General features: G+C 40.3%; 1 protein-coding gene across 3 annotated transcripts in view; it reads left to right on the forward strand.

The window, feature by feature from the left end:
- Positions 1-3083: 3083 nt before the first annotated feature.
- kcnq5a (potassium voltage-gated channel, KQT-like subfamily, member 5a) overlaps positions 3084-13638 on the forward strand; it is a 112788-nt gene continuing 102233 nt past the window's right edge. Inside the window, exon 1 of one of the 3 annotated variants that reach the window (XM_087850057.1) lies at positions 3084-3841. In XM_087850057.1, coding sequence (XP_087706183.1) covers positions 3501-3841 — 341 coding nt within the window. In that variant the 5' untranslated portion in view covers positions 3084-3500. The remainder of the gene's footprint in view (positions 3842-13638) is intronic. The other 2 variants (XM_087850056.1, XM_087850058.1) reach the window with 2 other exon arrangements.

Here is a 13638-nt window from a genome sequence, read left to right on the forward strand (position 1 = left end):
TTTGTGTCTCGCTGTCCTTGGTCCTGAAGTCGTGCCAGTTAAGACAGCGGAACACTTAAAGTGATCCTCAAAGGACCGATTAATCCTTGAATACTCTTAACACCGCGCGCAACTCTCCTTGGGTTAAGCGTCGAAAGTGACACATCGTTACAAAAACCCTTAAAATGAAGCAGTTTGAATTTTAACCCCCAAATGCACGAAGAAACAAACCTGGTCTCAAATTCTGTTCACAGAGCCGAATGACTGAAATTAGTCAGTATACAGTAAACAGCATTAGTCTAGCTGGCAGTAGTTTCGAATCTATTTATTGAAAAGAGAAGTGTTATCTATATACACTAGAAAACACCAATTTTTTCAGGTTTTTATTGAAAATTATGCAGTTTAATGTCTCATTGAGCTCTGAAATGAAAGCATAGTACAAATAAGTAATTTGAGTTAAAAAAAAAGAAATCATGGAATCAATTTAGAAACCAAAATTTATTCTAAACCTTTGACTCATCAAAGTAGCCACCTTTGGCAGACATAACAGCTGAACACCCCGGTGGCAAACCAGCTTAATAAGGTTTAAGTCTGGAGACTGTGCTGGCCACTCCATATTTTCAAGCTTACTGTCTTGTTCTTTTTTCCTAAGTAAGTTTCTGGCATAGCTTGGACTTATGTTGTGGGTCATTATCTTGCTGTAGGATGAACCCCTGACCAACTAGAGGCCTACCAGAGGGTGTCGCATGCTGCTGCAGAATGCTGTGGTAGCCGTTTTGGTTCAGGGTGCCTCTCATGCTGTACAAGTCATTGACCCTGGATCCAGCAAAACAGCCCCAGACCATCACACTTCCTCCTACATGTTTGACAGTTGATGCCACACACTGTGGAAACATCCTTTCGCATACTCGATGGTGTACAAAGATCCTGCGTGATGAACTGAAGATTTCAAATTTTGTTTCGTCAGTCCATAATACCTTCTTCCAGTCTTTAGTAATCCAATGGTGGTATTTCATGGCCCAGGCAAGCCTCTTTGTCTTATTCTGGCATGTCAGCAATGGCTTTCTTGCTGCAACTCATCCTGTCAAACCTGCAGCTCGAAGTCTTCTCTGCACAGTTAAAACTGAGACGTGCTTATTATGACCACTATGCTTGAAGCTGTTGTCCTGTGAGCCGCCTATCACGCAAGCTGTTAACTCCTAGAAACTTGTCCCCTGATTCAGTTATGGCTTTGGGTCTGCCAGACCTCTTCCTGTCAGAGTTTGCCCCATTTTCTGAGTGCCTTTAGATGGTGAAGGAAACTGTACTCACTGATGCCTTGAGATTCTTTGCAATTTCTCTGTAGGACTGACCTACATTTTGAAATGTTATGATGTTTTGTCTCTCTTCCATTGTTGATTGTCTTTTTCTCGCCATTTTGGTAGCAACACACTACTTTCTGCAGTACAATACTGTTCAGCTGATGCTCACAAGGCTATGGTACCACAGTATGTTCCAACACTGCTTTTATGCAGACAGAGGCGCTTGTAAGTAATCCAGAAAAGTTGGAACACCTGTAGGAATTAGTAGACCAGCTTTTAAGGCCTGATCAACGTCTATTGCGGCAGAGCAGCTTTAAATTGTTAACCCATTATGTGTCCCTTTTTTGGTATAATTCTGAAAATGTACATTATTTTTCACTTTTGGGTAAACTTACCCTTTTTTTAACCTCTGCCAGTTCACCACTTACCTTTGTACCATTTCAAGCTATCCATTCATGAGTTTATACGACTGGAATTGCAATAAATAACTGGAAAAATTTAGGTGTTCTAAAACGTTTGACCTGTAGTGTATATTCATAAAAAATGAACATGAAATTACATTTTCCTCTTTTTAAATCATTCCTCCAGCCATGATTTATATAAAAAAATAAATATGAATAAAACAATTTAACTGATAGGGATAAACCAGAGAGAAAGAAAGAAAGAAAAGGTCTTCATGTATGCTCAATCAAATCAATCAAAAGTCAAAACCACGATAAAATGGAAATATTCATGAGAAAATTCAAGAACGTCTAGATAGACGCTGTGGCGTAGGCCATTAAGTGGGTAACCCCCGTACGTCCTATGATTGACCACTAGAGGTCAGGCTTGGATCGGAACTGGAACAAGCCATGCACGCAAATAATAACTGTATTGTTTTTCTAGCTAACGCGGTGGAAACTGATGGCCATCACTTCTACAACTATTACTAATACAAAAGCTGTTAAGTCGGGCCTGAAAATACTTAGTTGTAATTAAATACAAAAGAAGTTAGTGACAAATGATCAGATAGAAGGTTTAGAGTAAAAAAACATTCAGCTTCAGGGCTACCGAAGTGGAGTTGTGTAAGTTATTATGGAAAGCAAGCAATTAAATAAATAATTAATTACAGCTCTTAAATTCAAGCCTAATTCATGTATTTTTATTTTTTTCCAGAACACATCGTGTACATTTAACTGGATGTATCCAGTAAAGGTGGAAAATAAGGCAGTAGTTCTCCACGGGTCCCGTGATCGGTCAGTAGGGAAGAGCGTGACGCAGCTGTTACCACCAAAGCATATTCTGTTTTGGGCGGAAATAGTTTTGGACCGAGCGGACCATCTTGTCTACAGCTGCCGAGTCCAGTTCTGTTTACTGTAAACTCTGTTTCTCCTAGTATGTAATAATGTTAATGTGCTGTTCATTCTCCTTTAAATGTAAGCAGTCATTCAAGTTTTATTTAGGCACATGTGTGTAGGTTAATCCTTGTACAGTCTTTAGTATTTCCCTTTACAGGCTACTACTTCATAGTTAACTTCCTCTGAAAGTCTTACCCCCAGAGGGACTTTCTTTCTTTGTAGAAGCGTTTCAAAGAAATTATGTTATTAGCTGTAGATAAGATATCTTTATTTTGCTATTTGATGCATTTTCTTACATAAACCAAGCACAGTGATCACGCTTTGGGGGGTTATTGGGCAGTTTCATCACCTGCGTAAAATCTGCGTCATTGGTGCATATATATATCTCTTGACGTTTCTTCGGTTAACATTTATCACCCAGATTGAAAATCTGCTATCGTTCAAGTCCAGATTTACGACATCTAATAATCTCGTGGCGCTGGTGGTGCTGCGCCCTTCCCGTCTGATGCGTAAAAGAGCACCATGACTAGCAGAGCACCGGCAGGCTTCACACACTTTGCCAGAAAGAGCCAAACCGGCGTGAGAGTGAGTTGAGTAACAAAGAGAGTGTGGGAGAGCCCTCCCCCCGTCAAATGTATCGATGGATCCACACCTTCATAACCCAACTCTTCTTCAGCTTCGCGCAGATGGCCAAAGTGTCCAAACCAGACCGTGAAACTGTTCAGCCAATAGATTAGTTATTTAACTCTTCATCCACTGCTTTGTTGTACTTAGTGTGTAGTGAAAGTCAAAGTAGCCACACACCCTCTGGCCCAAAAGCACTTGGCTACACGTGAATGCCTGCCGGTCTCCCAGCGCACTCCACGCTTGCGCTAGTTATGCCATGCCGCGAAGTCATACCGGCGACGAAAGCGGCGGCAGCGGGATCTGGCTAAAGACCTCGACTGGACGTCGGGGGCAGGACTACCCACTGAAAGATGTGGAGTGCGGACAGCAGACTATGAATAACGTTGTGGGTGTCGGGGACGGTCTCCTGTCTCCAGCCGCGGCAGGTGCGGTGGGAGCGGAGAGGAAACAGGGCGCCCGCCTGAGTCTGCTGGGGAAGCCGCTGACCTACAGCGCGCAGAGCAACCGCAGAAACGCACGCTACCGGCGGCTCCAGAATTACCTCTACAACGTTTTGGAAAGACCGAGGGAATGGGCTTTTGTTTACCACGCTTTTGTGTGAGTACTTATGCTTGTGCAGCACAGAACTAAACACTACAAGTCGTTTAGAATCTCATGTTTATGCTTTCCGATTGAATAGGAGTTCCCCACCTCTGAAAGCCGAATCAGTAAAATATTTTGTTAGGCAGGGATAAAAGTGAACACATAAGATATCAAAATTTGTATTAATTTTTCTACTGATGATAATGATCAGTGTGGGTCATGATACATTTATATATCACTATCTCTGTGGTTTCTTCTTCTCTATGGAAGATGTTTGCATCTTCCTCTAAACATCCAACATGTCAAAAATCATGTAAACACTTTTTGGTTTAACCTTATTTATCTTGAAGGTCTTATGCCAGTTGTTGATACATTTAAATGGAATGAATATGTTACTTTTTGAATGTGACCACCTGTTGCTCCAGGTGTGCAGAAAAGACTAAGAACACAAAGCAAACACAATACAATGCTACTATCCTCCAGGACATTATTGGTAGCTCCAGCAGTTTTTGAGCTCTTTAAGATGGTCAGCAGACTGTCAGCTTAAAAAGGGAAAAATGTAATAACTGCTGCTCCCTTGCATGATCTTGGTTCTTTCATCACTTCTTTCTACAGAGAGAGGCATTGGGAAAAGCCCTGAAGGGACAATTTTAAAGCTGACATGTTGCAGTTCTTAAATTCAAACCAGTCCTCTACTGACCACAGCTTGTTTTTTCTTCCTTTTTGGTTATTTTTCTGGTGTGAAAATGCTTCATGATCAAAATTTCAGCTTCCAGCTTCCTTTCTCTTCATGCAGTTTCCATTAGCCATGGATTATTGTTAACATTCAAGCAAAGCTTTTCTTGCTCATAGCTGTCAAGATCTAGCTAAACTATCACAATTTGTTGTTCTATTGCTCTTACGAATCCTAGGATGTTTATCAACATGACACACACGTACTGTAAACTGTATCTATTATCCACATCCAACAGTTGTGGTCATATTTTTAGAGAAAGCTTTTCAAGCACTCATATACAGTGACAACCCTCAAAAATTCGTCTCTGCTTTTCCCTTTTTTTTGTGCAGATCACCTGTCAGTAGAAGTGTGTAGGTGGTGTTGGTGCACTGATTAAGCAAGGGTTTCTGGAAGTAGTTCTTATTTCACTGTCTGCTGTGGTGGCTGTTGATTCTCTCTGTTAAACGCAGGCTATGCAGTAAACCTATGCGACTCGTTCACACACATACCAGTGTCAGCATGGTTATGAGTGCAGATTAAAACACTGGATCCATTCCTTGTCCCAGTCAAGTCCCGTGTGAAGAGAAGGAAGAGGAGCTGTCAGAGGAGGGGCTCCACAGCCGGATGCTGACGTTTTATTTGCACAGGCAGGACAGCTGAGGTCGCAGGGGTTAAGTTGTTACATCTACTCACGACTGCGGCCTCCCACACTTTAGTACCTTTGGATCAGCTGCACATATGAAATGATTTAAAAGCCTCAAACAATTTGCTTAAGTGAGATGAAGAGCGCTTTGGAAAAAAAATACTCCTCCGTGTCAAAAAGCATGTGTTTTAATGTCCAGTGGTGGAGAAAGAAAACAGAAACCTAACAAAGCAAAAGACAGGGGCAAAAGTAGGTTAAATTACAGATTTAATTTACTTATTGTAAAAAAAAAAAAAAAAAAGCAGGTGTAAAAAGAGGTAGACGCATTAGAATACTGCAAATATTTGTCGTGAAGAGTCAAATTAAATGTATGGTTCCTGATTAGAATAGCGTTTCGTTGATTTAGAGGTAGGCCTGATGATTTTGAAATAATGAAAGTACTTTTGTAAAAGTGCAAATTGAATTTCTAGTCACAGAAAATTGCACTTATTTTTCACGGTTTCCGTCAGTGTATTGGAAGCGCAGCAGTCTATCAGGCCTAAGTTTACCCCCCACTGGGTCTGTGCATCGGTGATTAAAAAACATATCGGTGATTAAAAAACAGCAACAAAATGAGTAGAAATGTGCATGAGTTCGGTGATCTTAAAGGTGTCTTACTGTACAACGCCCATCTGAATGTCAGATTCTCTAATTGCCGCCACCACTTCTGGTGTTAGTCAGTTTTTAGATCTCTTCTCATGTGTAGTTTGTCCGAAGTCATTAACTTGTTGCTCTGTTATCCAAGAAACCTTTGAAGCCTTTGAGCAACACATACATAAACTTAAGTCACTGATCTAAAAAAAAAAAAAACTTAATCTGAATTAATTAATCTTAACGCGTAACTGAAGTTAAACTTTGAAGTCTGGTTTTAATTGAATATCGCAAGTCACATCTTCTATTGCAAACGCTTCAAATGCGGATGGTTTTGATCCATCTAGACCACAAATGAAAGCTAGTGTGTAAATGCAGCATCTCGCTGCAACTTGTCCACAGTGTGATGTAGATGTATGGCTTCACAAACTTACAATCGCATGGCTTCACACATGTGTTACTCACAAACACATTCACACGTGGTAAGTGATGAACCAACACACAAACAACACAAAGCGCATGATTTATAAAAGAAAAGTTCCTTTGATCGTTTAATTAGTAAGCAATTATGTTGAAACAGATGCTGCTGTGTGTGTGTACGTGTGTGTGTGTAGATCCACACCGTACAGATGCGTAGGAAAACAGCTGAATGGTGTGTGTAGGTATTTGAATTATAAGTATGTATACTACACTCCTTAGGAATCCCTGATGTGCTCCTGATATCTGCTGATATGCAGCTATCAAGACACTGATAAGCATCTGGGTTTATTTCTTGCCAAATAATGCTCCCACACTGAAACACTGCTGGCATTAAGATTCAATCTCTTAATGAGATGGCGTGTGTTGGGCTAATCACATTTGCTACAATGGGTTCCAGCCACAGTCTGCATTTGTGTTCTATACTCAAAAGATGATCCCTTCCTGTGCATGTGTTTTAGTGTGTATGAAAGTAACGTCTTACCTATTTTTTTTTTCAGATCTATTTATTCATTTTTCTTGTGCGAGTTTAAGATGATACACGCAGCCTTTTCTGTACATTGACATGTCTAATGTTTCTGCATCGTGAAAGCATTTATTCACGACGTACGCTGCTATTTCCGCAGGTTTAAGCGTCCATGTTTTTGTTTTCGTGTCTGAGAACGAGTTGCAGAAACGCTTCAGAGTTTGTGTGAGATTGATTGAGTCACACATGGTGTGAGTGCACCAGCCATTGATTCCAGGGTCATTTTGGTCTGCTGACAGGTAAAATGTCAACATCGCCTGATGATTTGCCAGGTGGATGGACACCTTCTCTAACGACCAACCTCTGTCCACTTTATCTTTCAACCAGACTGGCTTGTGCTGAGTCGCTTATGTGTTAACTGTTGACTTTAACTGGGACTGGGACACTTTTAATGCACTGTAATATTTACTATAATGGACCAAAAAAATCATTAAATGTTGTATGTGATATACATTGGTCTACCAATGTAAACCTAACTTTAATATTATTGTTTCTCCTGTGTCGCCAAAAAAGCTTGATCTTTTCTTGAGGCAGCATGAGACACCCCACCATTGGCAGACATATCCTTTAGGCACTGGGTAGGGTGTAGCGATTACATGGCTTGGACTTGGGGATGTTTGATTACCTTTGGATGTGGGGAATGTGGAAGTCAAAACCATCCGTGGGGTCTTTGTCATGTTTGCGATCAGTTTCTGGGATGTTTTTGATACACAGTGGAGTACATTGTCCAGCTGGAGGAAGCTGTTGCTGCAAGGTGGTGCAATTTCTCATCCATCCATCCATCCATCCATCCATCCATCCATCCATCCATCCATCCATCCATCCATCCATCCATCCATCCATCCATCCATCCATCCATCCATCCATCCATCCATCCATCCATCCATCCATCCATCCAGAATTATAGCGGCGAGAGTGAAAAGGGAAGTTTACAACATGGCAGTGAGACCTGCTATAATATATGTTTTGAAGACGGTGGCACAAACAGAACGACACGAGGTGGAGCTGGAAGTGGCAGAGTCGAAGGTTTTAAGATTTACATTGGGACTCACCAGGATGAGTGTATCAGAGGAACAGCTCAAGTTGAGAAGTCTGGAGACAAAGTTAGCGAGGTGGTGCAGAGACAGTTTGGACATGTGAAGAGGAGGTATAGTGGATATATTTGACAAAGGTTGTTGAATATGGAGCTGCCAGACAGGAGAAAAAGAGGAAGACTTCCGAGGAGGTTGTGTGGATGTAGTGAAGGCAGACATGCCTTTCAGACCTACAGTTAATTTGTCTACCACCATTTAATGTAGCAAATATGCCTTTGGACTGTTAGAGTAAGCCATATTATGCAGAGAGAACCCATCCAGGCATAACAAAAAGACAGATTTTCTACTTATCACTGACTTTTTTTGTATGACTTCTTAATCATCTCATGTTGATTTCTGTTTTTTTTTCCCTTGTGGTATCAGTGCACTGCCTACTCAGACCTACCATGTCCAAGTTTGGTTGTCAGCACATAGGCAGTGAGTGGAGTGTAGCATATGCAAAAGAAATACCAGTGTAGTTACTGATTCAACACAATGTCTTATTATGCAACCCAAGGCTGGACAGAGGAATTGTAGTTGCTGCCTATTTATGCTGCAAAAAAATAATTACTTATAAAAGAATAAATATCTAGTAACTTAGTGTTCAACATGCATATATTGTGGAATATTGTTCCTCTGTAGAAATGACGAAGAATTCAATATAATATATGTAATCTCAAACAGTTATTGTACTCAGAGGGTATTTTCTCACTCATGAAACTGCAGGTGCACTGATCAAAAAAAAAAATTGCGCTCAGATTTGAGGAGCTTAAAAGGAATCCTGAAGAGGCTGCTCTTTGTCTCCTTAGATCATGGTGACATTTGAGACACCTGAGCACATAAAAGGGTCTCTGTGTTTAGGTTCCCTCTTGCTTCCAGGTAGGAAGGAGGTGATTGGCCAGCACCCAGTGGAAAATGCTGGAAGATGCAAAAGGATCTATTTGATAGGGTGAACAGAAGGAGGGACGTGCGTATGTGGGTGACTGTATAAATACTGTCAGCATGCCATCCGGTGTTTGCATGAGTAGATACAGAGTTGCTACCCTATTAAAGATGTTCGGTGTATGTGTGTGTGCGGGTACTTGGTCATCACTGGGTAATGTAACATATCACAGACACATTGCGTGTCCAGGTCACAAGTTGGCTGTCTGTCTTTCAGAGCCCAATGAAAAGAGGAATGAAGAGGAGGCAAGAGAAGATAACAAAAAAACAACTGTTATCGCATAAAGGAAGTGGTGATGTGGGAGGGAGGGATTTAAGTTTTGTTTTTTATGCATGAAAACACTTATAGGCAGTTTTTTGTCCACTCAGTGTGTTGTGAAAGAAAGGTAACATCTGGCTTTGAAGTGTGCTTTCAAAGAGCGAAAAAGAAACGGCACCAGCATCCTGTCTAGACAGTTGGATACTGGCCTGTATGCAAGATTTGCAAACACAGTGAAAGATGGATAGCAAAGAAGTAATAACTTTGTGAAGGTCATGTCAGTAACAGATTTATAAATTATTTGAACAATTTTATTCCTCCAAAATGAAGTCAAAGAACATATTCAGGAATTAGACCCAAATGGAGCTATAGAAAAGACACATTTTCACCCGGTGATGTGGTTGTCAATTAAATCCTAAGCTTTCTAAAGTAACTAATGCACTGTAACAAACTTTTTCTCCCCTTTTGGCTTTTCTATGCTTCACTGTCTCCTGCTAATATCCCACTTGGAAGTGTATCATACGGACATTTGAGATGAGTGTCGATCTGGTGCAGTCAGTTTTGAAGTAAGTAAATAACAGACAGATTTCCTTATATACCACACACTGATTTCCCCTCAAAAGGAACAAATTTGATTAAAAAAAAAAAAAGAAACTTCTTAGAGATATATGTCAGTGTTGGACCTATAGTGGTCCACAAATACGTGGTTCCTTCCTCTGTTTGAAAAGTTACATTTTTACATTTTTATTCAGCATCATAAAATCTAGTTGCATAAAATTCAGTGTGTCAGCAGTTAGAGTAACACATTATAGTTTTATGTTGTTGTGATGTCACTCAGCTACAACAAAGACCTGTTTCCAAGCCATCTTAAAGTTTGATTCAGAGGCACTGCAGTATTCATTATTTCATATTAAGATGCCTATAATCTTTTTAATCAATGATCCTCTAACAGCGTATGTGTTAGATAATAGATAAATAGCACCCGACAGTACTATTCCTAAATTCCCAGATTTAACAGTCTAGCTAACTGCTGATGTTCGATCCAGCTCAATGCATCAGGAATCAGTTACAGAAAATGTAGGGAGAAATGAGAATAGTTTGTTATTTAAACTGATGATTAATACGCGAAGAATCACTCCTGACACACAATGGATCATCAGAAAATCCATTTTCCCCATCGACGCCCACTATTCTGCATTTGTATTGCTTTTATGGCATTTATTTATCTTATTTATTTGACTCAATTTTGTGTACAGTACTTTGTAACCGGGCGTCGGTGAAAGACACTTTATAAATAAACACATACTTTCTTACACTCTTACTGTCCTTGTAACCCAGAGCATTTCACTTCTTCTGACTGCAAAGAGTATGTAATGATTCCCATAACCATTGGTTTATTTACACCCACCACATATTCTCCTCAGTCTTCCTGTGTTAATCACGCTTGCAAATGTGTTAAAAAAAAAAAAAGAAAGAAGTGAGCTAATTAGTCTGTGCCAGAGTGGAGAGATTTGATGAATCAGACTTTGATGTTAGTGTCATCAGGGAAGAAGTCGTCTACATCAGTCAGAGCTCACTGGTGAGAAGAAGATCAGAAGGGATTGCAGTGATAAATATACTGTGACATTCAAGCAGGTCAGACAGCAAGTGTGTATTGCAGGTGTGTGTATGTGTGTCGAATAGGTTGGGAGAGAAAGACCTGGAGTGAGAAAAAAAAATTGCATTTCTTTTAAAGTGCATACTTGTATGTCCGAGTTTCATATGTGTGACATGGATATAAAGAAGGAACAGAGTGAATAGGAGGAGAATAGAGTGTGTATGTGTGTGACCATATGAGTAGGAATGCACTGTGTCGGTTAGTCTTTTTGCGAGAGCGTGCGCGTGTGTGTCCAAATCAATGTATGTCTGCTCGTTAGTCATCCAGCAGTCCTCTCGTACATCAGTGGAGGTGCCACTTTGCAGAGCAGACCGCAGCGCTGATGGATGGAGACAGGCTGAGCTTGTTGGTCCTCTTGCCCACACAGAGTGCACCACAGCTGGGCACGCATTACACCAGCCTCATTCGCCTGTCGCAGAGGACTTAGACATTACCCTGTCAACTCTTTTAATAAGAACATGGCTCAAAAGCACTCTCACAAATACACAATCATCCACGTTTGTGTTCATCTGCACACATGCACCTACGTCACTAAAAATCCACCCGTGCCATTAGAATGATTTAGTATGCAAAGTATATAATATGCATTCTGTATAAAGTTATTATAATTAGATTTAGGAAGTCATTGACCGCCGTGAACTCCATATGCACATGCAAAAACATGGTATTGATCTACTAATTTAACTTTCTGCAAGGACACCTATAAGTGTATTTGCAGAAAATATTGTTTTAATATATGATTGTAATCTGAATCTGCATCCCTAGATCTTTCGGTGGTCTAGAAAGTTTAAAGTTTAGTTTTTCCCTTTCTTATTTCTTAGTTTTCAGTCACCATTGCATGTTTCACATCATCAAAAAATATATACATTAGACGAAGAGCAAATACAAAATGCAGTTTTCCAATTATGATTTAATTTGTTAAGGGAAAAAAAGTTATCCAAACCTAACCTATGTGAAAAAATAAGTGCCCTCTACATCTATTCGTTGGTTGCGCCACCCTTTTGACTGTGGGTGTGACTTTAAAAATAATAAGTGCTGTGTTAGTTTTATATGTAATGGGACACAAACCATCCACAGAACATTTTCCTGAAAGTCTTGGCAAATGTGCGACAAGCCTTTGTGTTCTTTTTGGTCAACACTGGTTTCTGCCTTTTACCCAGTCTCCTTCCCATTGTTGAATCGTGAACACTGACCTTAACTGAGACAAGTGAGGCCTGCAGTTCTTTACATGCTGTTCTGGGTTCTTTTGTGACTTCCTGAATAAGTCGTTGATGGACTCTTGGAGTAGTTTTGCTATGCTGGTCTCCACCTGGGAAGGTTCACCATTGTTCAAAGCTTTCTACATTAATGGGTAGAGGCTCTCACTATGGTTTGCTGGCTTTGTAACCCTTTCCAGACTGATACATGTCATTTACTTTGTTTTACAACAGTTTATTTAGATTGTGGCAATAATGTTCTGTTTTTTGAAATCTTTTAGTCTACTTCACTTTGTCAGACAGGTTCTGCTTGAGTGAGGGTCACTTCACACATGTACTATTCACTTTTCCCCTTCACACACAGAGGGCTCAATGCTTTTCCCCTCAGTGACTCCTTTCTTTGTGCCCCTGAAAGTCAAAACAAGAATCATGAGTTGTGCATAGGAGTATAGCCATGAGGGCCAACGTGTGAATATTTCAGTAGGTTTCCTGCGTGTGTCAGGCAGTTCAGTCTTGTCTGTGCACTTTTTATGATCATATATACACATAAAGTATATTGTGGCAAAAACATAAGAGCCAGCTCAAGCCAACACATACTGTGAATAATTTATCAGTGTAGTCATACACATTTTTCAGTGGTGACACACTGATTCAGACAGAACAGGATTAGCTCACCCAGATTGGTAAGTTTCCCTTGAGAAAGAATAACAGGTGCTTGCTTCGTGTCTTTCTTTGTTTCACGTGGGACTTTGCCACCACAGATAAATAATTAGAATTGGTGCTGAATGTTGAAACAGAGACATGGAAGAGTAGAGAAAAAAAAGGAGGGTTTGGCTGAGAAAAGAAAAGGTGAAGAGCAAGCAGGAATTTCACTGCCTGATGAGGCAGTGATATGTCAATAAAATACCTGCTAGTTAATTGCCCTTGATGGACTTGTTGTACGTAGCTGTACTAATCTGCTTGTATTCTGGCCTTTCAATAAAACTAAACAAGCAAAATGAAGATATCGCAGTCTGGTTGGGAACTGTTTTGTATTTCCATGATATGTTTTTTATGTTTTTTATCCTGAGCTGAACACATAATGTGCTTGCCAGTTGATTTAAAATTTAGCTTCTAATGTTCTGCTAACACTGGGTTAGATTGTTACAATCAGCTGATTCAGACCATAACTTTAGTGAAGCCTGCAAAAATTTCACTTCATACTATTAAAATTTGTCAAGTTACAGGCCCTCAGAGCACACAGAGCAAGTTTGAAACTTGGTGCTCGGCTATGTTAATGTCTTTTTCCCTACATGTTTAGCACTGAAGCTAGCCATATGATATTTTCCAGGTTGAAAAATAATTAATTAATAGCTTCACTAGAGGGAAAACAGGGCAGCGCTAAATTATTTATTTATTTACGTGTGCTTTTGGTGACTAATTACAAGTGGCTGCAGTGAACAGCTGGTCACCCAGACATTGGGGAACCACATTTGATTGCATGGCAGTTGCACAGGTCCCCTGGTGGGAGGCAACCTGTCTTCACACTATTGCAGACTGACAGTAGTCACTCTGAGACAGAGGCAAGTTTACAAAGAGTTGGTGTTTCATTTCTAAACAGATTGTCAACAGTTTACAATCAGTCATTCTGCACTGACGAACCCACTCACATGTGTCTGTGCAGCAGAGGACTTGGTGGCCAGCTGGTTGTATTC

The sequence above is a fragment of the Neolamprologus brichardi genome, chromosome 13 (assembly GCF_056152115.1).
Source record: "Neolamprologus brichardi isolate AB-2024 chromosome 13, ASM5615211v1, whole genome shotgun sequence".
Taxonomy (NCBI): domain Eukaryota; kingdom Metazoa; phylum Chordata; class Actinopteri; order Cichliformes; family Cichlidae; genus Neolamprologus; species Neolamprologus brichardi.